At 40.7% G+C, this 25,586-nt stretch overlaps 1 protein-coding gene across 1 annotated transcript in view; it reads left to right on the top strand.

Moving 5' to 3' along the window:
- Nucleotides 1–21,344, top strand: part of LOC124720422 — a 117,572-nt gene extending 96,228 nt beyond the window's left edge. Inside the window, exons 7-8 of the mRNA XM_047245773.1 lie at nucleotides 17,377–17,414; nucleotides 21,211–21,344. Of these exons, the coding sequence (XP_047101729.1) occupies nucleotides 17,377–17,414; nucleotides 21,211–21,262 (90 nt within the window). The 3' untranslated portion in view covers nucleotides 21,263–21,344. The remainder of the gene's footprint in view (nucleotides 1–17,376; nucleotides 17,415–21,210) is intronic.
- The last annotated feature ends 4,242 nt before the right edge of the window (nucleotides 21,345–25,586 follow it).

The raw sequence follows: 25,586 nt of genomic DNA, 5'->3' as shown, positions 1-25,586 counted from the left end.
ATGATCCTTGGATTGTCACATGTGGAGGGTGAAATGAGGTGTCAGGGCGACTGTAGATATGTTTAATTACTTTCTTTTTTCCAGCCCTCAGCTGTAGTAAATCAGGAACAGCTAGGTAGAGGCTCCCAGTTGCCTCTTAAGTGAAATAGTAGACATCTGTCATTGCTGACAGGTCAAGGAGCAAGGCTGAATATGGGGTCACTCAGTGTTGCTGTCAGCAGTCACTCTGGCTGCGACAGCGATGCAGCTGATGATGGCCGTAAACTTCCTCCAGTGAGCAGCCAGCTCCCTTGTGCCTCGCAGCAGGCTTCCCTGTGTAGTGGTCAAACGGCAGACCCCATAGTGCATTCTAGGATGTCACTCTGGGTGTCACAGGCTTGTGGGTGTTGTTCGCTCTGATATTGAGACAAGAATCATTTAGTACACAAATAGCTGAATGTTTATTCGTTCCAGACTATGTTCATTTAGGGCTTCAGGCAAATATTTTAAACACGACTGGTGGCAGGTGAGGAAAGGCTCTTGACCTTCTGCTAATGCACTCCAGTGTTGGCTGTTGCTGTATCACGCCCAACTGACTCAGCTTCGCAACACCAGTTGGTTGAGTATTGCTTTGCAGCATGTAATACTCCCACCCACCTGCAGCTAGCACAGTTGCAGCTCACTTCTGCTCTGGTGTATTTTCTGACCAAATTCAGTTGACATGCTACAGACGAAACCCAACAAGGACTTACACCAGAGAGAGCATTGAAAGGACCTACAATAACACCAGTGTGTCACTGGAAAAAAGTTGTTGTCTACTGTAAGAGAAGACATTTTGGTCAAGTCTTTCAAGAAGTACTGCATAGGTAATGCTCTGGTGGGCAGTGAAGACCATCTCTTATATGAAGAAGACAGTCATTATGAAGGAGAAGTTCAATTTTGATATTCAGGAGTCTTTAGGTCAGTGCAGTTCTATACACAGAATTGTTGTTAGCCTGGCTTTGCAATCTAATATTACAAATTGAAAAAATGTTACTTTTTAAAAAGTGCTTAAGTATGAATGTGTACCCTATAGCCTGCAGCATCTTATACTCTGTAAAATATACTGAGGACCCTCACTGATCACTCCAAAAGGAGTGGAAAATCATGAAGTACAAGACCCTGGACAGATTGACTTACCAAGAAGCTGAATGTAAACTTGAACGATTACAACCCATATGGTTGACGTCGACATATGCTGCATCTACATTACCATTGCCATCACAAGTACATAGTTTAGGAGCAAGCCCCCCCCCCCCTCCCCAAATGCAGGGGACATCAGTCCCCACCCACCAGCCAGAGAAGCAACAGCCTCCTCTGGCTCATCTCGTGTGGAAGCGGTCGCTTGGGACTCTCTCTCCCAAGGTCTCCACTAATGCTACAGCGGACACTCACCAGTGGCTAAAGGAGCCAAAAGCTCTGGTCAAAGACCTGCACGGTCTTCCTCCATGCCTGAAGCTACTTCAGAGAAGTCCTCTCAGCAAGCCCCTAAAGAGAAGTGAGAGGGCAAACAAAAAAAAAAAAAAAGTCTGCTAAGAGAAAGAACCCTCAGGTGGCCTCAACACCACTACTAGCTACCAGTTCTATACCTGTGGATGAGGTGGAGATCTCACCATCTACTGACGACCTGGATTTCACTTGATGCCTCATCCGCAATAGGAATGGATACAAATACTCAATCGGTGGTAGCAGATGATGCTGATGTGTAACCTACCTCCTTGCATGCTTCATGCCTTCCCAGCCTCACAATAACCTCATCCTCCAGTGGAACAGCAGCGGCTTTTTCCACCACCCGACTGAGCTACAGCAAATGTTTAGGTTTACACCTGCTTTCTGCATTGCCCTCCAGGAAATCTGGTTCCTGGCAATGCGGACCCCTGCCCTTCATGGCTATAGGGGGTATTACAAGAACTGTAGCAACTATAATAGTGCGTCAGGTTGAGTTTTTGTCTATGGCCTGAACTCAGTATGCAGTTAACCTGTGCCCCTTCAAACCACTCTTGAAACTGTGGCTGTCAGGATAAGGACAAAGCAGGAAATAACTGCCTGCAACATATATCATCATCCGGATGGTGCAGTACCCCTGAAAGCAGTGGCTGCACTGATTCATCAACTCCCTAAACCTTTCCTACTTATGGGAGATTTTATCGTCCATAACCCCTTGTGGGGTGGCACTATGCTTACTGGTCAAGTTAGAGATGTCGAAACTCGACCTCTGCCTCTTAAATACTAGGGGCCCCTACACGTTTCAGTGTGGCTCATGGCACTTACTCGGCCATTGCTTCATCCCTCTGCATCCCAGGACTTCTCCCATCTGTCCACTGGAGAGCCAATGATGCCTTGTGTGGTAGTGACCACTTCCCCATCTTCCTGTCACTCCCCCAGCACCATTCTCCCCCAGATGTCTACCAAGATGGTCTTTACACAATGCAGACTGGAAGCTTTCACCTCTGCTGTCCCCATTGAAACTCCATCACATGGTACCATCGATGTGGTAGTTGAGCAGGTCACTAGAACAGTCATTTCTTTGACAGAATTAACGATCCCTTGTTCTTTATAGTGCTCCAGCGAAAACCTTGGTGGTCGCCAGAAATCGTTGAGGCCATTAAAGAGCATCGACAAGCTCTACAGTGACGTAAGTGACACTCTTCCCTAGCACAGTTAATAGCTTTGGAAGGGCTCATGTTCGCATTCTCCAGCTTATAAAAAGACGGAAACAGGCATGTTGGGAGAGGTACGTCTCGACCATTGGTGCCATACGTCACCTTCCTAAGTCTGGAAGAGGATCGGACATGTATGTGCGTACCAGACCACGACAAGTGTTACTGGCACTAACATCAGTTGTGTGTTATCTACTGACACAAAGGCAATTGCTGAGCACTACGGTTGAGCCTCTGCACCCTCAAATGGCAGATGGAAAGGAAAGCACTCTATTTCACTGAATGTCACATTGAACCCTATAATGCTCGATTTACAGAGTGGGATTCCTCAGCGCCCTTGCACATTGCCCTGACACAGCTCCTGGGCCAGATCAGATCCACAGTCAGATGATCAAACATCTATTGTTTGACTAAAAGTGCCATCTCGTTATCATCTTCAACTGGATCTGGTGTGATGTCTTCTTTCCATCGCAATGGTGGGAGAGCACCATTATCCCAGTGCTCAAACCCGTAAAAACCCACTTGATGTGGATAGCTATTGGCCCATCAGCCTCACCAACGTTCTTTTTAAGCTGTTAGAATGTATGGTAAGTCGACAGTTGTGTTGGGTCCTGGAGTCATGTGGCCTACTGGCTCCATGCCAGGGCAGTTTCCGCCAGGGTCACTCTACCATTGATAATCTAGTTTCCCTTCAGTCTGCCATCTGAACAGCCTTTTCCAGACGCTAACACCTGGTTGCCGTCTTTTTTGATTTATGAAAAGCTTAAGACACAACCTGGCGAAATCATATCATTGCCACATTATATGAGTGGGGTTTCCAGAGCCCATGCCAGATTTTTATGCAAAATCTCCTATCGATCTGTACTGTCCGTGTCCAAGTTGCTGCCTCCCGTAGTTTGCCCCACATTCAGGAGAATGGGGTCCTGCAGGGCCCTGTATTGAGTGTATATCTATTTTAGTGGCCATTAACTGCCTTGCAGCAACTGTCAGGCCATCGGTCTCGCCTTCTCTGTACGCAGATGACTTATGCATTTCATGCAGCTCCTCCAGTACTGGTGTTGCTGAGCAGTGCCTACAGGGAACCATTCGCAAGGTGCAGTCATGGGGTCTAGCCCACAGGTTCTGGTTTTCAGCTGCGAAGTTGTGTGTCATGCCCTTCTGTCTGTGTCGTACCATTCATCCGGAGCCAGAACTTTACCTTAAGGATGATCCACTCACTGTAATGGAGACATATCGATTCTTAGACTGGATTTCAACACGTGATTGACGTGGCCTTCTCATCTTGGTCAGCTGAAGTGGAACTGCTGGCAGCACTTCAATGCCCTCTGGTGCCTGAGCAACACCAACTGGGGTGCAGATCGCACTAAGCTGCTGCAGCTCTATAGAGCCCTTGTTCAATCTCGTCTTGACTATGGGAAACTGGTTTATTGTTTGGTGGCGCCCTCAGCGATATGTTTACTCTACCCGGTTGACTGGTAACAGGAGGTTTCAGGACGAGTCCAGTGACCAGGTCGGAGTCCCTCCATTGAAGGTTAGACATGCACAACTGCTCGCCAGGTGTGTTGCACACATTCATAGTTCTCCAGAGCATCCACATTACCATCTCCTTATCCCATACACAGTATTTCATCTCCTGCATCGGAGGCCCAGGTCAGGGCTTATGACTGCAGTTCGCAACTGATCTTGTCTGTCTGGAGTCCTTGCTTTTACCACCTATGCTCAAGGTCCATTCATGTACACCTCCATGGTGTACACCGAAGCTGAAGCTTTGCCTGGACCATTCACAGGGTGCTAATGGATGAGTTAACTCTGCAGCTCTCGGCTGTCACTTCCTCTCGCTTCTTGACAAGTACCGGAACCGTGAAGTGGTTTACTCGGACTGCTCCATGGGTGATGGTCACATTGTCTTTGCATATGTTCATGGAGAGCACACTGAACAGCACTCCTTGTCAGACGGCTGCAGTGTTTGGACTGCAAGGCTAGCAGCCATTTCTTGTGCTCTTGAGCACATCCAATGTGCCGTAGTAAGTCGTTTCTTCTCTGTGTTGACTCCTTGAGCAGCCTACAAGCTATCGACCAGTGCTACCTGCACCATCGTTTGGTAGCGACCATCCAAGAATCCATCTATGCCCTGGAATGGTCCAGTCATTCCGTTTTGTTTGTGTGGACCCCAGGCCACATTGGAACCCCAGGAGGTGAACTTTCCAACAGGCTGGCCAAACGGGGTAAACGGAAACCACTTATGGAGGTCGGCATCCCTGTAACTGACCTGTGATCATTATTACACAACAAGGTTTTTCAGGTTTGGGAGACCGAATGGCATAATCTCAGTATGCACAACAAACTCTGCGCCCTTAAGGAGACTACAAATGTGTAAAAGACTCCATGCAAGCCTGTCGCAGGGACTCTGTGGTTCTCTGCTGGCTCCGCATTGGTCATACATGCCATAAATCGCTCCAGGCAAATGCCGGGATGGTTCCTTTGAAAGGGCACGGCCGACTTCCTTCCCTAATCCTATGAGACTGATGACCTTGCTGTCTGGTCTCCTCCTCCAAAACAAAACAAACCAAACAAATGCCAGCCATACATGGCTAACACATGGCTACTTCCTCTGTTGTGAGGACCCACGTTGGTGTCACTGTGGCTCACATATGACTATCATCAACATCTTGCTCGACTGCTGACTTTTAACCACTCTACGGCAGACTTTTAACCTTCCTAGAACCCCACCTTCGGTGTTGGGTAACAATGTTTCAAACCGCAGATTTAATTTTAGGTTTTATTTGTGAGGGGGTTTCGTCATACAATCCAAGGGTGGGCATTTAGCCTTCTCTCTGAGGTCGCCACCCTCCCTCCATTGTAACTCTGTCGCACTTTCTTTGCATTTGTTTGTCTTCGTTGTCATCTTTTCCCTACATGTGCTCTTCTCGCCTTGTCTTTTTGAGGTGGACATTTTAATATGTTGCAGAGTGGCTGGCTCATCCTCATTTATTATTGTGATCAGCCAGCCCAGACTATATGCTCTATGGTTTTAATACCTTCTGCTTTTCTTTGTGGCGTATGTTTTCCCCATTTTTTGTTCATTCCATTCATTTTCTTTTTAGGTGTGCTGCTGAGTGTTTTTGTGCCTTGAGCCTTGCTTCCGTCAGGAAAAAAGGGTCTGATGACCCTGTAGTTTGGTCCCTTTATACTCAAAACCAACCAACCAATCAAGTTTGCTCTTTATAATAGTGTTACATTCCTTCCCGGATTTTCCATTGTTGTTGATCCAACATTGAAATTTGTCCCACAATTCTAAGACCATGAATAAAACTAACTGCAGTTCTGTCTTTATCAGTGATGAAAAGGTAGAAAACACACTGCTATATTATTGAAAGAGAATGTGGAGTATGATAATTCAGTTGAATATTGGGTAGTAGTATTGACAGCATGATTCAGGACCGTGTGTGCAACACAGAAGTGTGTTCAAAAGAAGGATTCTAGGACATAAATATGTAAATTAAGTTAAGGCTGTACAGAGAATACTATGCCTTGATGCACAATGAAAAGGCAATTTACTCGATAAACTCTACGTAAATAGGTGTGCCAGGCAGACGAAAGGAAGGTAAGACAGACAGTACTTCATTGAAACAAGCTGCTTTCAAATATGAAGTCCAGTCAAAAGAAGTGTGTCAAAAAACATTGCTTGACATATTTTGCATCACCCAGCAATGAAAACTCTCTCTTCAACATAAACTGGAAAGTGGAGTGACCACTCCTGAAGATGGTTGAGGAAAATATTTGTGTAGGCCACATGTCATATCAAATGATGACAGGTCCCTGTTTCAAGAACTCAGTTTGAGTTTCTCGAAGTAAGAATAAATCTTCGAAAGAATGTCTGTACCACAATCTCAATCTGTGCAGAAATTAATGATTCTTTATGATCAGAGCTTCAGATGAGATACAAATTCACAACATAGAACAGTTGTCATGCAAAAGCAGACTGAGCATACAAACTGCTAAAAAATAACACAGAAATGACTACAAAGGAACAATATATATGTTACATGCTGGACGTACAACACGTTGTACTTTGTCATAAATTGGCACATTCCATGGTATTCTGCCAGAGACAGTCGTATAATTTCATGGTTCATGACTTTGGTACTTAACTAACACAGTAAATTTAGGAGATGGATCTGGTGCACGGTGTGGTTCAGCCAAAATAGTTTCCTGTCTGATTAAATTTGTGATGCTTGAAAAAGGTATGGGACACAAACTAATTATATGGTCTGACCACCATGTTGGGCAGAACGATAACTGGAGAATTTTAGCACTTTATTTCTATCTGGTCAACTGCAAGTACTGTGTAAAAATACATAAAAAGTTTTTATGTTAGAGTGATAGTTTCCTGCCTTGTGACAGGAACTTTGCAGTGATTGAGGAAAGAAAGTGTCAAAAGTTATGGCTCCTTTAGAATGGAAGCATGCCATTGCTTAGGCCACTGTAGAACCGTCGAAGTTGACCATACAGGAGATGATGGAAGACAAGGGAATTGGATCTGTTGAGCTGGTTCTCAAAATGCCACCTACTTTGAAAATTACTGCTGTGCTCTGGTTGAAGCGATGCAGTGATGATCCTCAAGGCATAAGCAGTTTCATCCATGTGAAAGACATTGTATTGTGAAACATGTTTTTGAACATGAAGTAAAAGAAATTCTGTTGCATTTTGGTTTTTGGTTGCTCTACAATGGGGTACTGAAACTTGTAAGGAGAAGAAAGGCAATCTATTGGATGTGACGAAATACGGGGAATCAAAATCCAGGCATTTTATGAAAACATTCAGTGTGCCAACTGAGTGTAATGTACCAGCTTTGGGCTCAACTTCATGACAAACTCATGTTCTATTACTTATTTAAGACCAAAGCAATCAGTTTACTATAAATATTAGTTTGTATCTTGATATAATTTTTTTATTTAAAACTTTGAGACTCTAGGCAACCTTATAGTTCTAGTAGAGTGTGATATACAGCAATGCTGTATATCAGTTACTATACACTGTTTTTCCATTTTAATAGTTATGTATTTTCTAAAACCTATCCTTAGTGCAATTTTAAAAAGCACAACCAACGATTTTCAACAGTCTGCATCTGCAAACAATAAATATCTGCTATTACATTTTTATTAACGGTTTTTGTCGATTTCCTAAAAACTTGGAAATATACCATACAGCATTATTCATACACATGCTTCATTTTGCTATGATTATGTGCATCTATCAGGTGACACTAATTGAGAATATAATTGATTGGTACCTTCTTCCAGCCGCTAGGAAACTTCCATTGGCTCAGAGATGTTTGATATGCTGCTGTTAGAGAAGGAACAAGTTTAGTGTAATATGAGTGGTATTGTACAGCCATCTCATATTGCCTGGGTGCCTTTTCTCTATTAAGTGAGTACACATTATAAAATCAACAAAAATTGATCATCTCAGAATCTGTCATTATGATGTTTATGCCGGTACTGAAAGGAGGAACTCCATTATGATATTCCACAATGAAATAGATTTGAAAGAGAAAATTGAATATTTGGCCTTGTGTCTGTTATCTTCAGTTTGTGTGCCAATAGGGTAACTGATAGTGATTTCAGTCCAGCTACTGACACTGTGTGCTGATTGCTTACTGTGAAAATTCAATCAAGATGTGTAATGTTAATGCTTTGAAATTGGTCCTATGATGTACTGAGTTTCAGGGTAGTGAACAGAGCTGATTTCAGAATGTCTCTCTACAGTCCCATGCATGGGTCAAGGCCATCTACCACTGAGTATCTACCCTGTTAAAACCACCAGCTGCCTGTCAGTCAAGCAACATCTAAAAGTATGAAGTTAGGCATATATTGTAATAGTTAATGTATACTTAAACAAGTTGTTTAAACGAATTTAAATGCAGTGACAAGTAAATAAGGACATGTAAACACAGTGACAAAGTTAAGTTGAATGGTGTACTGTCAATGTAAGACACAAAAATGGAAATGGCCATCCTTAAAATCATTAAATTTAATTATATAGGATCACATAGCAAGGGTGAACACTTCAGATTGAAGATAATGCAGTTCAATTATGTTAATAATTGTGAATATTTGACAGATTCCCCAGTTACATAAGCTAATGTGAAATCGGAACTAAGTCCAGCTGGGTGTTAATCATCAGTGATGCTGTGTCGCTGTCAATCAAAGTTCAGTACAAAACAGAACTATCAGTTGCGCAAAGTGAAAGTTTGTCAGTCACAAAAACATACAACAATTTAATGTAATGAGAAAATGCCAAAATCCTCATGTATTGCTCAAAATCTTATCATCCATACAATTTTAGAGAGCTGAAATGACTCAACTGGTTGGCTACCCAGAGACTTCGGTTCAACTACTGTCAAAAGCTATGCAGACTTAACAGTAACAGTTCATTGGCCCAGACTATGTGAGAAACACACATACATTACCAAAGACTATGAGGCACAGCAGCACTGTTTATTTAAAACCTCAAGAAACCATACCATGCTACTCATTTTCAAAACATCTTACAAAACTTAATTAAAATAAGTGATTGAAAGTACATTGTTCTTATTGAAACTAATCAACTTGAAATAAACACCTTCCCATACTGGTCACTTTGGAAGCTTACCAAACATTCTAAGATAAATATTAACATTAAATATCAATGAAGACATGATAAACAACCATCATATGCAACTGTCAAAATAAGTCAATACAAGGAAATATTACTATAGAAACGAGTTTGTCATATCAGATGATATCATAATTTCCTGCTCATTTACATAGTGCTTTAAGGTACTGTGTAGCACATACCAAATTCGAAGTACAACCAGTTGAACTGGACCCATCTTGATCACACTGCATAATAGTGAATTTGTCAAAAATACCTGAACATAAATTCACTAAGGATGATGGATTTAAATTGATTTTGGCAGAGAAGCTAAGACAGCTTTGTTCTAACCTGGCACTGAAACAGTTTATTGTGCAGTATTGCTCGCTGTATATCTAGTAAAGCCAACTAGTGCCCTTAGATAGTGCAAGGAGTCTCTCTACCCATTATTTGTTAGACACAATTTCTTCACTTCTAGTTGCACTGAAAATTCTGTCTCTTTGGTCTCCAATGTCATGCATTGGAAGATTAGGTGTGATGCAGTTTCTTCACTCTCATCACAGATGCTACATTTATGGTCTTCTTCCATTATACCCATTGTATGTAGGTGTTTTTTTTAAATTCCCATGACTGGTCATCAGTCCAAACATGAGTTTAATCTCTTTCCTCTTCGAGCCCAGGGTTACAGAGCATCTTTTAAAGCACAACTTTGGCATCGTTACCTTACCATGTTTTTGCTTATAGACCTTGATCTAGTATTCTATGTGCTTCTTCTAAGCCAGTTCCATAGTTTGTTTGATCATAGCATTGGTGATTATCAGAACAGGTACCGGTCCACTGAATGGAGTCTTTGCCTCCATCCTGGCCAACCTGTCAGCTTCTTTATTGTCACTGATCCCTGAGTGACTAAGGACCCATATTAAGTTTCCGCTATTGAATCCGCTAACTCCACCAAAGCCCTGTGACATTCTGCAATAATAATGTATTGTGCTGCAGGAGCTCCCAATAATTTGAGGGCTACCTTGCTGTCTGAATAGATGTAGATGCTATGGTCCTTGTAGCACCTATATATATTCTCCTCCACACACGCCTTGATTGCAGTAATTTCAGCTTGGAATACCAAGGCCAGTTTTCCTAGAGAGATGATGCACTCCAGTTTTGGCTGAATCCTGTACACCCCACCCCCAGCGCCTTGGTCTGATTTTGACCCATCAGTGAACCAGACAGTGTCCTCTGCATGGTGTCAAACTGTTTTCCCACTGCTCCCTGCTTCCAATTATTGTATTGTAAGGCTTGTTGAAGCAGTTGAGAGTTGTTATACAGTCAGGCAGCATTTCTCAAGCCATTCCTTTATTTTAGTGTGTGAGTCTGGATATCCAATGTGATCCAGTTTTTACCAGTTTTGAGTGTGTATGCACCAGCTGCTGCCTTCATCTTAACCCAAAGATGTAGTGGAGGCATGTCCAGCATGACTTACATCCCAGTGGTTGGTGTGCTACTAATTCTGCCTGTTGTGGCAAAGCAGGCCAGTTTGTGCACCTTAGCAAGCTCCTTAGCTGCAGCCTGCTGTTGTACATTCTTCCACGACACTACGGCCCCATAGGAGATCCTAAGTCTAACCACTGTTGTGTGTGTCCAGTGCATACATCAGGATCTTAGGCCCCAGTTTTTGCCACAAGGTCTTCTGGTACTCACTAGAGTACAATTCGCCTTGGAGCAGATGCTCTTAATGTGAAGGGTCCATGTTAGTTTCTCATCTAAGATTATCTCTAGATATTTCACTACCCCTTCACAGATAGAGTTTCATCAAAAAGCTTTAGATGTCCTCCTTCGTGATTGATACCACAACAGTCTTGTTAGGATTAACGTTTAGGTCCTATGTAATGTACCAGTCTTGCACAATGTCCAGTGCACCTTGTGCCATATTCCTAACCTTGTCAGCAAATTTGCCAGGTATTACTATGACAAGGTCATCTGCGTATCCGTGGCAAAAGCATTGTCTGTAATTTAGTTCCTCAATGAGTTCGTTCTCCAGTAGATTCCACAATAAAGTGGACAAAACTCCTTGTGGACAACCTCTAGTGGTGTTAATTACTATTTTTTCATTCATCATGTGGCCTCTACCCTCCTTCCACTAAGCATGGCCCTAGTCCACCTACATATAGTGGTCACTAGGTCATGCACCTCTGTTGACCTAACCATGGAATCAAAGGTTGTGTTACTAAAAGCCCCCTTGACGCCCAGGAAGATGCAGAGGGCTGTTTCTTGAAAGGAAAGTGCTTTCTCCACCCTCCCAACAAATAGTTGGAGAGCTGTCTCACTTGATTTACCTGGTTATGTGTGTTAGTTTGAATGTAGAGGAGCCCTAGTTAGCCTCCTCTCCCCAGCATGTACATTAACTCGACTGATTGGTCTCATATCCTTGGCCTTCGTATGATCAATTCTCCCTGGCTTTGGAATAAAGACAACCTTCACTGCCCTCCAGGCATTGGGAATGACTCCCACTGCTAGGCTAACCCGGAATAACGTGCAGAGGACTCTCATAAGATTGTCTCCTATTTGTTTTAAGAGAGCTGGAAAGATTCCATCTGGACCAGGTGACTTGACCAATTAGTATGTTGCCACCGCCCATTGGATTTTACTGAAATTGACACACTCCTTGGCTGATTCCCGGTCCTCTCTTTGAGTGCCTGAGAACCATTGTCTTTCAGGGGTCGCATCCTGCTCTATGTTATCCGCCAGAGCATATTGAGGAAAATGAGTGTTGAGGAGCAGTTCCAGTGTCTCATGTGCTGTCTCTGTATTTTCCCCATCGTCCTTCCTCAGTTAACCTCCTGGATTAGTTGGTACTCTGGTGAGGATTTTGTGAAGCCTGGCTTGAGATAAGCACCTTCCCGTGCTGGTCACTTTAGAACTTTACGGAACATTCTGAGATAAATATTACATTATCAGTGAAATCATGATAAATTGCCATCATATGCAACTGTTACAGTAATTAAATACAAGGAAATATTTCTATACAAATAAACGTGTCATATCAGGTATGATTGTAATTTCCTGCTCATTTACATGGTGCTTTAGGTTACTACGTAGCACTTACCAAGTTTGAATTACAACCAATTGAACTTGACACATCTTGATCACACTGCATAATAGTTAACTTGTCAAAAACGTATCTAATACACATTTGATAAGGATAAGGGTGTAGTGTAATATATGCTGTCTTTTGGTGTATGGAATTGTGGAGTACATTTAGCTCTGGTCAAATTAATTGAGCAGTTCTAATCAAATTGTAGATACCCTGGATCCAGTTGAGTTCCAGTCAAACTATGTATTCACTGTACAGTTTGATGTATTGTTTATGCTTGTGGCAGTTTTGGCTTACATTATTATAATCAGTGTTTATAAAATTAATTAACGAAAAACTATACAGGGCTGTATTTAACTCCTGAAGTTGGGCTGCACAGTTTGAAATAGTACTGTTGAATTCAATTTTAGTGTTTTTCTATATAATATTTGTGAATAATATTTTATATCTGGAAAGTGACAAATTAGCAGTCGGCTATGCATCTGATTTTTTGAGAGATCAGTCAGCAGAGTTAGAATATTTGATTTGTTGTATCCTTTGTTTATTGCTGCCCCTCACTAATTTTGGCCGCATTCATCTTTTGTTTGTCAATGAGTTTATGATTATGTTTAAATGTGTGACAATAATTCTACTTGCCATCATAGCACTGACCTTGGGAAAGTCCTCAAATTTCTTAAAGATTCAAATGCAAAAGTTACATGAATGTGAATTTAAATACTGCCTCACAGCTGTCGGCCTTTTCTCACAGGAAAGTAACCCCAATGGATAGTAGGTTAAGGGCATTTCTCTTGACTTAGAAGGAACATAGTTCACCAAAGCAAAATATTAAATGTATAGATTTTCATGTTTCAATGTTAAATGGGAAATGTTCAGTGTCAATCAATCCTGTGCATTTGATGGTAGATTCACATTACTATCTCACGTATAATATTTGAAAGTTTGAATGCATGACAGATTTTCAGTTACCTTCATTATTTGTTCAAATTAATTTCCAGTGGTGCTTACAAAGACTTGATACCATATATTGCAGTTTATAAAGTTCATTTGTTTCTTCAAAAAACTGCCTCCAAAATTGAGGTGTGTTACACTCAAATTTAATATAACAAGTCCAGTGTTCCAGTCAAAATTCCCGGTTGCCTTAAAAATGGCCATATATTCAATGCTGCAGGAAATCTATTTCTATCTAGTAACATTGGATTCAATTGGCAGAAGACATGCACCAGTGCAACGAACATGTTACAGGGATTCACAAGTTTTGTTGAGATGTTTCTCTTGGAACACCAGCTGATTGCGTACAAATCATTCTGTCCTTCCTCCTCTCTCTTCAGGGATGACCTGACCTTGGCTTATTGGTTACTGTTGTTTCATGTTTTTGCTATTGACTGTGCACACTTGTTTGTGGTTGTAATATGCCATAGTCCCTAGAAGTACTCCCAATCTTGAAGACATGCAAAACAGCTTGTCTCACATCAAGCGAGTGTTCTGTTTTGCTATACTTCTAGTTCTCTGCAAGTAAACAATCACTGAGTGAATACCTCAGTCATAGTAGTTACTGGATACCATACCATCAAGGCAAGCTACAAACTTTCCAGCTAAAGGAATACATACATACATTGTTGTTGTATGATCATATTTGTTCACTAGATATGTAACCACAGCAGTGTGCAGCCCTTGATGGAGTGACACTTGAATGCATTGCTCTTTTGTAACTGCATGCAAGCAGTACTGACAGCATAACAACACCACTGCAAAATATTTCTGATCACTGCTGTAGCCTAACAAAACACTCCAAATACTGTTATCTGCATATTTGCAGAGACTCTTTGAGCTGCTTGCTGCAACTTGTTTGCAGCACATATATGATTGCTATGCTTTACTGAGAAGGTACTACAAATATGGAACAATTTTTTTTCCTGATCAATTACAGGCCAGCTAAGGTTTTACATTTATTTAAGCTACTCCTTCTTCTGTACACATTTTTCTTTCCACTCACCTGACGTTCAATTTCTATCTTGTCTTTTTGGAACTGTTATTTTGTGGAGAATTTACCAACTTAATCCTGTTTCTATATTTGGTTTGGATTTAAATATCTTGCTAATTTATACAAGTTTCTTGTAGGTCTTTGTGCACTATTGTAAGGCATTGAGATTTTTTAATGGTTTTAGTACTGTTACAGAGTTTTTCTTTTCAGACTCATTAACCTTGTATGCCAAATTTTGTCTCCAGTTATTTTCCTACATATTTATCTATACTTCTGTATTGTTTCTGAATTTAAATGTTTGTGGTGGTATTCTGTTTCCTAATATCTTTTTCGTAATTTTCACTATCTTTTGTTGATTCTAAAATTAGTATTTGTGATACAGATGTGTATTCTGTGTGATACAGATGTGTATTTTGGCCAGATGACTACTTTGCAAGTTGGAGGTTCTGCAATTTTGGAGAATGAATTTTTACTATAAACATCTTCTGTTAACTGAAATGCAGAGTCCATCTTTTATAGTCTTCCTCTTGTGGTTCCATTTTCCCCACCATTTGGCTACATGAATTCTCATAGATCCTTAAATTTGTCTTCCCCTGACCCTCCCACACTTCGTATTTGATAGGGATGTTGCAGTCCTGTAGTTACCCATTACTGCTTCACTGCTGCTTATCAGAGGAGACGACTAGTCATGCTTTTTCCTACTGTTTTTCTTTCTCTCTGTTCTGTGGTTTCTCTACATTGTCAGCATTGCTAAATTATCTACAAAAGTTGAACAAACAATTTTGAAATTATCAATTTTCTAACCAAGTAGTATTCAACTTCTGGTAGTAGATTCTGAGAATAGCTCCATCTGTTCAGTATTCACTTTTCTAGTATAGTCCGAAAGAAGAATGGAGTTAGTACATTGCCTTGGCTAAAGTCTGTTCTTATCTGAAATGAGGCTGTCTTCTGTATTTCAGATTCTTTAAGAATTTTGAAATAAAGCAGTCTTGCTTTATAGTCATAAGCCTTCTAAAATGTTACAGATGTATTCCAATAGTATTTTGCTCCTTTAGTCCTCTATCAGTTTGGCCTTCACAGGACCATCCTGTCCTAAGCCATCTCTGACATATCTTGTATTTTAGAATTCTGCTGTTGTCTCCTTGAACTTTTCATGGAATTTCATTGAATCTTATGTGAACATGGTTATCAGTTATTCTAGGCCAGGAATCTTACTTTTATTATTCAGTGGTAATGGTCAATTTCAACAGATATCTATGTCTGACTCTGGAATTCATCATCTTTTCGGAATTGTGCTTTGTTACTGGCACACAAGCTGTCTGATATTCTCAAGTCATATTATTGTTGTCCTCGTATCTTTTTAGTGGTGTATGCTAAATGTCTTTTTCTTTGCAGTTTTCCGTTTTTCTTACATCTAGTCAGGCAGACATTCATAAATGAAAACATTTTCTACCAGGGCTGATATGGAATGTATTTATTCAAAATTAATTTGGCAGTTGTACAATTCTCAAGTGGTAGCTCAGTGTGATGTCTGAATCCTTTATAATTCCTTTTGAGGTAATACTTTTGTTTTAACCATGTTTACAAATTCCATTTTCTTTACAAGATGGCAGTCTTTGTAATCTGTAAGCCTAGAAATTGGTAGTACTTCATGTATTAATTTCTATCAAAGTCATGTCATACTGCACATCTTAATATCCACTCCCCAAGCACTAGTCATGACATTTAATAACACTGACTTAGTTCATAGTAATCTGTCACTTGAGAATGGCATAACAGTCAAAATTCCAGTTGTGAATAAATTCATTTAATAGCAGTTTGGGCAGATATTGATCTCATCTCCATTCTGTGCCAGTCTGAGGATAAAAATTAAATAAAATCTGTATGTTTTCCTCTGGAACTTCATCAGATGCTTCTCAACATTGTTCTGAGGACTGTTTTACCTTCTGCATTGTTATCCTGATCTATTGGTGCATGTGCATTAATTATTGTGTACCTCTCACCTAAATATTGAATTATTGCAGGGAGAGAGACTTCTGGAGGTGATGAAAAATTTGGATTTTGGATTGTTTGGGGGAAGAGGCAAAACAGCGAGGTCATTGGTCTAATTGGATTAGGAAAGGATGGGGAAGGAAGTCGGCCATGCCCTTTCAAAGGAACCATCCTGGCATTTGCCTGGAGTGATTTAGAGAAATCATGGAAAACCTAAATCCGGATGGTCGGGTGTGGGATTGAACCGTTGTCCTCCCAAAAAATTTGGTACCGTTTGCAACATAATTGCCATTTATGAATGCAGAGCCTAGTTCTGTAGTAGTTTCGTGAATTTCTTCCCTGTGTTCTCTGTGAAGAATCTACAGTTCTCTGATTGTGGTATTTCTTCATCTGTGAATGTGATATTTTGTAATGCCAATTTCAACTTGTCCATTTACAATGTGTGAAACTATTTTGAGTTTGCCAATATTTATTAATGTTTGTATATTTAATGGTCCAAGCCTGTATGTAGTTCTGGGTGTGAACTTAAGGTTGGGTTTAGGAGTCACTCCTCACCTCTGCAAGTTGGTCTGGGCTGCCCAGAGCACAAAGGTCCAAATGTGTCACTTACGATGATGGATTCATCTGTCAGTGCATGGCAGTTTTCATAACAGAAAAAAAGTGAAAGAAAACTTTACACAAAGTGTAAGTGCATAACAGATTAAAGATGTTATTGGTCACTTTCCTTTGTGAAGTATCTAGTAGGAAGTATGGCTACAATCAAATTACTGGCTTGTGTAGTTATTTACAGTACTGAAGACAGTGAGAAAATGGAGAATGAATTCTTACTAACATTCTGTTTCATTAACTGCAACAGTTTATCATGTCCTCTTAAATGATATTTTCAAGCCTAACTTGCAGCATTTTGTGGACCAATCACATGTTGGTGGGCGTTAATAGAATTCTATGTATTTACTGTCTCATCAGTTGTAAATCACTGGCCATTTCTTCAAATATTTCAGGTGGAAACCTCAATAAGATGTGCATCTGATAGTGCAAGGTAAGTTTTCATAATTCACTGCAGAACTTTTTCAGAAATATAAATTTTTGTTTATTAATTGTGAGAGTACTTCAGTTATAAAATGCACTACTGTAATGATTCATTAATACTATTCTTTGCAACAACCGTTATGTGACTATTCCTAGATAAATAGAGCAAATGTCTGATATCCATACAGGAAAATAAAAGTTCAGGTGGCGTATCAGCAGCTGAATTGTGTTTAATGCAGAATGTCACATGAAATCACTTAAATTCAACAGATTCATCTTGATGGGCACAAGCTAATATCATACTGCAGTAGAACAAGTTAGAAGAAAGGGTGAATGGCTATATATCCAAAAATTGGAGCTGATTCCCAGCCTTTCAGATTAATGAATATAGTGTTGAACACCTCTCTCAATTCGGTGCCACAGTGGTGCTCAGGTAATGCACAAGCTTGTAGTGGTTTACAGGCCACCATCAAGAAGAAACATAAGTAGCTGGTGCCACTTTCAGTAAGGCTGTGAAGACTTAACTGATGAATCCTCATTCTCTTTGTTTCTCCTTCATCCTGGTGTGTTCCTGAAGGCTGTCCCATTCGTTAGACACATTACAGGTGTCAAGGTAATGCATAATTGGCAGCTCCAGATCAACGGGTAGGGTTCTCATGTACCCTCCGATACAGATCAGGCCCAGAAGGGTGAGTGACTGAGCTGTTACCTTTCCAAATGCCAATTGGTCCCTCTGTCAGGAGTTTGGGGGGTGTGACCTGAGGTGTGAACAATCATTTACGGTGGGTGAATCCCCCTTTGAGGGGGTTCCCAGTTGGAAAGAGCATGCCATTGGAGATGTTGGCAGTCATGGGGGATTCTTTTGCAATGTATCAATCACCATCTTAGCGTGTGTCTACTAAACATAAACATAAACAAAATGAGGCTATAGATTTGAAGGCCCTCCCAAATGCACCTTGGTTCCTCATGGTGTCACATACTGAAGAGGATCATTTCTTTGCTACAGTTAATGCATGCCTTATTCTGGAAGGTGTTGCAGTTGGAGACTGTGTGAAATTTTTCTCATTTATGATAAAGATGGATGCAAACTTAATGCCCACAAGCACTCAAAAAAAAAAAAAAAAAATGGTTCAAATGTCTCTGAGCACTATGGGACTTAACGTCTATGGTCATCAGTCCCCTAGAACTTAGAACTACTTAAACATAACTAACCTAAGGGCAGCACACAACACCCAGTCATCACCAGGCAGAGAAAATCCCTGACCCCGCCGGGATCGAACCCGGGAACCCGGGCGCAGGAAGCGAGAACGCTACTGCACAACCATGAGCTGCGGACCCACATGCACTCATTTTCTACCATTTGCTCGAGTAGTTTTTGCCTCAAAGATTAAGGGAGGCTGTGAAGTAATCACAGTCCAACCATACATTCCAAATCAAATGCGTTCCTACAAGTGTCAACATTATAATAAATTGTGTATCCAGTCAAAACATGGCCAAGTGTGTTACTTTTGGCAGAGATGCACACGAGGGCAGCTGTTCGCCTCCTCTCTGCTGTATCAATTGTAATCCCGTGAATGTCCCAAGCGTCTTAATGAGCAAGCATCCAGGAGATCTGATTGAAGGCCATTAAACTCCACCCTGTCACTTGAAATTGTTAGCTAGTCAAAATCTGTGCATTTTACCATCTGGCATTTACAGTACCATTTTTGCTATGCCATGCGTAATGGAGGATATGCCCACCAAGACTTACAACTTCAAGTCAGTGTTGCAGTAGTGAAATCACACAGGTCACAATAGCATCCCTGTCTCCTACTACAGCTGCGCAACAAGCAATCAGATCTTTACATTTGGTGGCGGAATCACGTGCTACACAACTATCAGGCTGAAAGGACAAAAGCCATACTCCTTCAAAGACTTTCTACAGCTAAAAACATACTCTTCATCCGTCAACTAGAAAGTTCTAAGAACTCTAACAAAAACAAATGGTCTTCTCCTTCCCTGACTTGGAGATCCACTTCAGTGGTGTTGGCATATGTACCCTTACCTGGCTGACCTCCATTTTGCTGGTGCCCACTGCCTACCGATTTTTTGCCGTGGAATTCAGACTGACCCAGGGAGAGTGCCAATATGTTTGTAGATCTCATGGAACAGGATTCTTCAGCCTCTTCCCCCTGTAACAGTGGATTTTTGAAGGCTTGCACTCAGCAGCCACCAAGGTGACTAATCTTCATTTGTTCCCTCTTCCCCAATCCCCATTATGACTTCTCCAATGGAAAATTCATGGCATTAGATCCCAGGAGGGATCTAATGCCATATTTGTGATGTCATGGGTCAAAGCAGACAGGCGGGATCGGACGCTTCCGTATTTCCAGACAAAGTTGTCTCAAGGTTTATATGGTTTGACTTGTCACACACATTTATCCACGAAAACGGGTTGCCTGAATGCTCGTCCTGGGTATCATTGTCTTTGCTATCCCAAGCAACCATATTATGGAATCACCCAACAGGTGTCTCAGCTCCCTTTTCGCCAAGGATTTTACACTCTGTTACAGTTCCACACAAACGTGTCTCCATGTGTGGCGTCTTCAGCGTCGTTCCTATCTTTTCTAGTGAAGCATGGACAGTGGCTTTCACTTTTCCACTGCCAAAACCTTTTGTATGAATATTTGGCTGCGTAATGAGTTTCTTACACCATCTTTACATCTTGCACCTTTCGTTCTTCCATTCATTGAAACTAGAAAATTCCTGTTGCTAATATCTGATAGGAAACTTCCTTGGTCCTCCCATGTATTCTTACCTGGCTGTACATGGTACCCAGTTCCTCAGTGTCCTACATCTCATAAGTGGTACTTCCAGGGGAGCGGATCAGACCACCCTCCTCCATTTTTTTTAAATCCCATGTCCATTCATAACTAGACTGTGGGTGTTTAGTTCACTCCTCTGCACTTCTGTTCATCATTTGCTGTCTTAACACACTCCACCATCATGGAATATGTTTCACCACTGGTGGCTTTTACACGAGCCCGGTAGAGAGTCTATGCAGAAGATGCTGAGCAACTAGTTATACTGGCATGATGTCCTCCTCAGTGGATAGGCATGCCGTTTCTCTTTGACGCCTGACCACTCATCTTATTCCATGACTCCCTTATCTTCTAGTATGGGTCATGCCACCTTGGCTTCATGTAACAGCCCATATTCATTGTGGACGTCATTTTCTTCACTTTTATAAGCAAGACTCACTATAGGAAAAAATGCATAAATAATATGGACTAATCTGTCGTCGAGGTACAAAATTCATTACAATATTACACTCTACACGAATTGTACTGACTGGCAGTTGGTTCACCAGTTGATAAATCAAAAATTTTATCAGTATTATGCACCATCACTTGTCCCTCTGAGAAACCTAGTAGCCATCCTATTAAATATTTGTGACTGAAGTCCGCAATGTGTTTTGTTTCTATCTTTGATTTAAACATATTAACGTTTGCCTTCACCTCATACCTCAAATCCCTTAACAAAACGTTTCAAGTATACATATGAATTGGCAGTGTTGCAAGTGCCAAGAGGCATTGACACAACTTCCCAATCCTCTAGATGCAATTTATTATTAATTCAGTGACGTTAGCTATGCTTTCGTATGTTTCCAGCCAGTTAATGCTGTACATCGCTACCCCCTGCACATATATGGGAGGAAAGTAGTTTGCTTTCAATTTAAACCAATTAGGATTAGAGTGAACATAATTTCATTGCAGATTCAAATGACGTGGAGACTTGCATACTGCTTGTTTTTATGCATTTTTCAGGAAAAATATCATGCAGAAATATCCTCAGAGGTATGAACTGAAGTCATGGTAGCGTCGAACATTGTACATCAGCTGGTTCCTATTGGTGAAGTGACAACACAGTTCTTCAGGTGGCCTTAAATCACCAAGAGCTCCACACCCCAAACAACATCTAAATTGACAGTTCCATGTTTCTTGGATTTCCACATTGTCTTAGGCAATGTATCCTTTATAAGCACGCTGTAAAATCTCGTGATTTTAAGTTTGCTGACGAGTTTAACCAGATCTGTGTTATTAATCCCTTTTTCCAGTATCATTGCTGTCGGCCTTTATGTACAACTAAAGCCATGTAAATATAGGCCTTTACCTATAGCAATGGCCTCCATGGTCATATTATGCCTTTCAGCTGCTTGTAATTACTTTTCGCTTTTTCGGGCGTTCTGTACTGCTTGAATTATATCAGCTCTCCTAGCTAATGAAACCAGTAGCTGACAGCCCAGCAAATGCAGGTATCAGAAACAGAATTATTCCATCAGATGTCTTTGATATTTTTAGGAATGTGGGCGTTTTAACACATCATGTGCACTTTGTATACATTGTCCAATGCATTAAAGCCCTTATCACCATAAGCTAGGGGCTATTTTAGTTTTGTTCCAGCTCCACAGAAATTGTATCCAGAGATATACACTTCTGATGGCAGATTCTCGAGAATACCACCTCCAACTTTGTTGATACGTTTCGTAGCACTCATGTCACACTACTGCATGGTTTCAGCTTTGCTTTTCGAATTACATAGCAAAGTGTGGGTGTTCACTCAGCTGTTGAGCTTTGATGAGAAACTAAGCCACTTCATCAATGCCCTGTTCCTTTGACATCATATGACCTGCTCTACGAGGAACATAATGGGTTCAAAGCTTTCCTGTAATTCCTTTGTGACTTCAATAGGTTTGCTCTTAATTCTGTGGTGAATAATGCGATTATACTCGTCGATGATTTTTGGCTGTATGTTCAGCCATTTGCACATACATTGAAGATTAAATTGCTTCCACATTCCATTTTTGATGGTCCAGTTCAACCATTTGGCAATACTAGTTTCCAAATATGAGAATGTTGAGTAGTGGTTTATCCCACTTAATTCGAATTCTGCTTTGAAATGTCTATCGTAGAATTCACTTCCATCATATGTCTTCAAGGTTGATGGACAGTCGATTTAGTCCTGTCTGCAACAACTGTTCAGAAACCTCTCAAACCTCCTTCCCTGTCTTTACATTCAAAGGTTAGGCCCAAGCGAAACTGGAATGTGTCTGTGACTGCGAGAACGTACTTGACGCCATTATTTGATTGTAAGTAGTTTTGCATATCCAAGAGATCAGTCTGCCATTCATAATTCATTCCTCGTATTATCAGATATATTCTGCATGCAGGTCTGTGAAGCTCATGAACAACTCTCTCCACACTTACTCGACGATGCATAATTTTCGTAGCCCAGGTAAGATCGATAATATTTTGTTCATGTGATCTGCAATCTCTTCACCAGCTAAAGCTGTAAACAGTCGTAATCGATCTATGATTCCATTTAGTTACCATAATTTATATATTCTAGATGTAGACTGTTTAGTGTTTCAGGCTGAACTTCGACTATTTTGCCAGCACTAGGTGGAGCTGCTAATGCTGGTTCAGTTAAAATCCTGTATTTGTCGCTCTATGAGACTTCCATTCATCCTTTTGGGGTTTTACATGCGTTGGTCATATGTGATATTGGACCACGTGTTTTTCTAGTTTCAGGGTATATTTTTAACAGTCGACATTTTCAAAATTATTAACTGTAACAGCCTAGGCAATCTTTCAGATTTCTTGTTCCCAAGTCTTATTGCCTTCTTGCTTAAACATATTGAGTGCTTACCTAACAAATACGGTTTTGCCCTGATGACCTCATATGTTCTTTCTTAACTCGGCACTCCTCCTCCTCCTCCTCCTCCTGTTTCTGGTTTCATCCATAGTCCATGACAGCTCTTTCAGCCTGACAGTTACTGGCTGAAATGTTGCTGAGGGACACTGGTCTCGTTGCAGTTGACCTAACTTTCACGAAAGTAACTTCTGTCAAATTGTCTTCCACACCCCAGTTTTTAACATTACACACCTTTGACAACATGCTGCTGCATACTCATCCATTTTTGAGACAGTTTACAACTTAGGTATATTCTGAGACAGTCGGTGGTGATGGGCGTGAAGTGCCTTAGCTATCACATTCTTGTTCCACATATGCGTTGGTTTTACATTGACTCCTTCAATTTTCTCGTTGACACACAGGTCATATTGCTGAATTTGAGCAATCAACACCTCACCATTCATAGCACCTTCCTTGACAAGACATTCAGTTCCATTACTTTAGTGTTGATTACCTCCATTTTTTTGTCGAACGCACGTGCTTTGCATCCTCTGAATGAATGTGCAACACGTGTAAATTTGTACATAGTGTACAAGATACTGACAGGTGCGTTTTGGTGCATTGCCTTTTTGAAGAATCATTTTGAAGTTTTGACTCTCATTCAGTTTAGTAGTTTGATCTGTAACCAGCAAGCTATACTGAGAGTTACTCCAGCAATCCTCGCATATAACGAATTCATTGAGTGCCATGTCAGTTCCTACATGTACTTGGAAAATATGCTTTAAATTCAGATTGTCCTGTTCGATTGTTATAAGGTTGGTGTATCCCAGACCAACAGCTTTGGTATGCTTAAGTATGTCTCACTCAAATAAATTATATTCACTTCCATGTGGCGTGCTAAGCAGAAATGTCGGCGGATATCCTGATTTTCCACAGAGATGTTGCCAAAAATGAATATGCTGTTTGGTTTTACGTTTTCAGGTGGTGGAATATCACTGCTTTTGCTGGCAGTTTAGTATGTTAGTACCTTAACTCCATGCAAAATCTCCTGCAGTAGCTGATATTTTGATTGAAACAGAATTTTTGAAAAATATATACATGCTCTAAGTGGACTCCCACAGGATATGTCAACAGTGTAAAAAGTAATTATTTTCCGCAGCATGAAACCCCAATAACCAAAGCACCTCTAATATCAGGAAGTAATGGTCCATTCGTCTCGTTCTTCAGGTTTCTACCTTCATCACTGCAGGACCAGTCATTTAAAAACCCTTGTGGTGAGACCGTTTCGTCCACTTGGTTATAGTGGTAACTGTTTATTTACTTTGAAATGGAGGGTTTTTATAAACTCTTGCTTACAGCTGGTTATATAAACAAACTTAAATTAGATCGTAATTCAGTGCCCACATTTGGTAATGATGATTCATAAATTTCCACTTCCATCAATGCACGGAATGCATCATGGAGTCGAGCTATGGTAGTTTCCAATGAGTGGAGATTTTGGCAAGCTATCGACAGTAAATTACTTGTAGTATATGTGACTGCCATCTTTGCCAACACTCTAGCTCATCCTGTACTGCATTTCATTAAAATGTTAAAAATCAGCTCCTGTAGATCTGTGCTCCCTCTGTTGTTAAATATTTTAACTGTACCAACTCCATCCCCTACAGAGATGGTGTGATCACCTGGTAACATCAGGGGAGAACAAACTTTTCTGTGGAACAAGGCTGACATCTGCTTTGAGACATTGCATTGTCAGTGTCATTGATGCAAAGCGAATATTACTTTTTCATCACTAAATCGATGGTTTTCGAGAAATTCCACATACTAGAACTCCCTATTCGATATTACACTGACAGTAACATGCTTACACCCACTGGTATTCAAACAGAAGGTTTGATTGAACAGCATTATGTTGACACCAGATGCCTGCTGCTGCAACGACTTCACCTTTGCTGCAAGGAAAGCATATAGTGTTTGTTAGAAGCTTATTTGCTCATTTTCTCTGTTCGTCAGCATTAATACTTAAATTGGCTCACAATGGGGACTTTTGATGTATGACTTGACATCCTTATCCTTTGATGTTTGTCACAAGTGAGCGAATTATTTATCAATTGCTGTAAGTATATTTTGGCGACATCTACTACTATTATAGTTGTAATGGTATTATTATTGTTATTTTGCTTCAAATCCCGTATTTTGTGCACATGTGTGTATTTATCAGGCACATTTATAAGCTTTATAAACTGTGTGGTCCATAGAACCACTGGCTGAATTGCATCACTCCTTTGTTTTGTGTTACTTGCAGCTCTTAGGTCGCCCAATCCAGTGGAAGCTTTCATAGTAGCAGCAGTAGTACATCAGAGTACTGAGAGCTGACATGTTTTCATAAGAAGCGACTTATTTTAAATATTGTCTGTGTTCCTTACCTTCAACTCCTATACTTTGTATATGTCTGTTCATTTACCATGCCAACTCTGGTATGGACAGATATAGTAATTGCTGTGTTCAG

This window comes from Schistocerca piceifrons, chromosome 11, assembly GCF_021461385.2.
Source record: "Schistocerca piceifrons isolate TAMUIC-IGC-003096 chromosome 11, iqSchPice1.1, whole genome shotgun sequence".
Classification (NCBI taxonomy): Eukaryota; Metazoa; Arthropoda; class Insecta; order Orthoptera; family Acrididae; genus Schistocerca; species Schistocerca piceifrons.
This window is presented reverse-complemented; position numbering and strand designations above follow the sequence as displayed.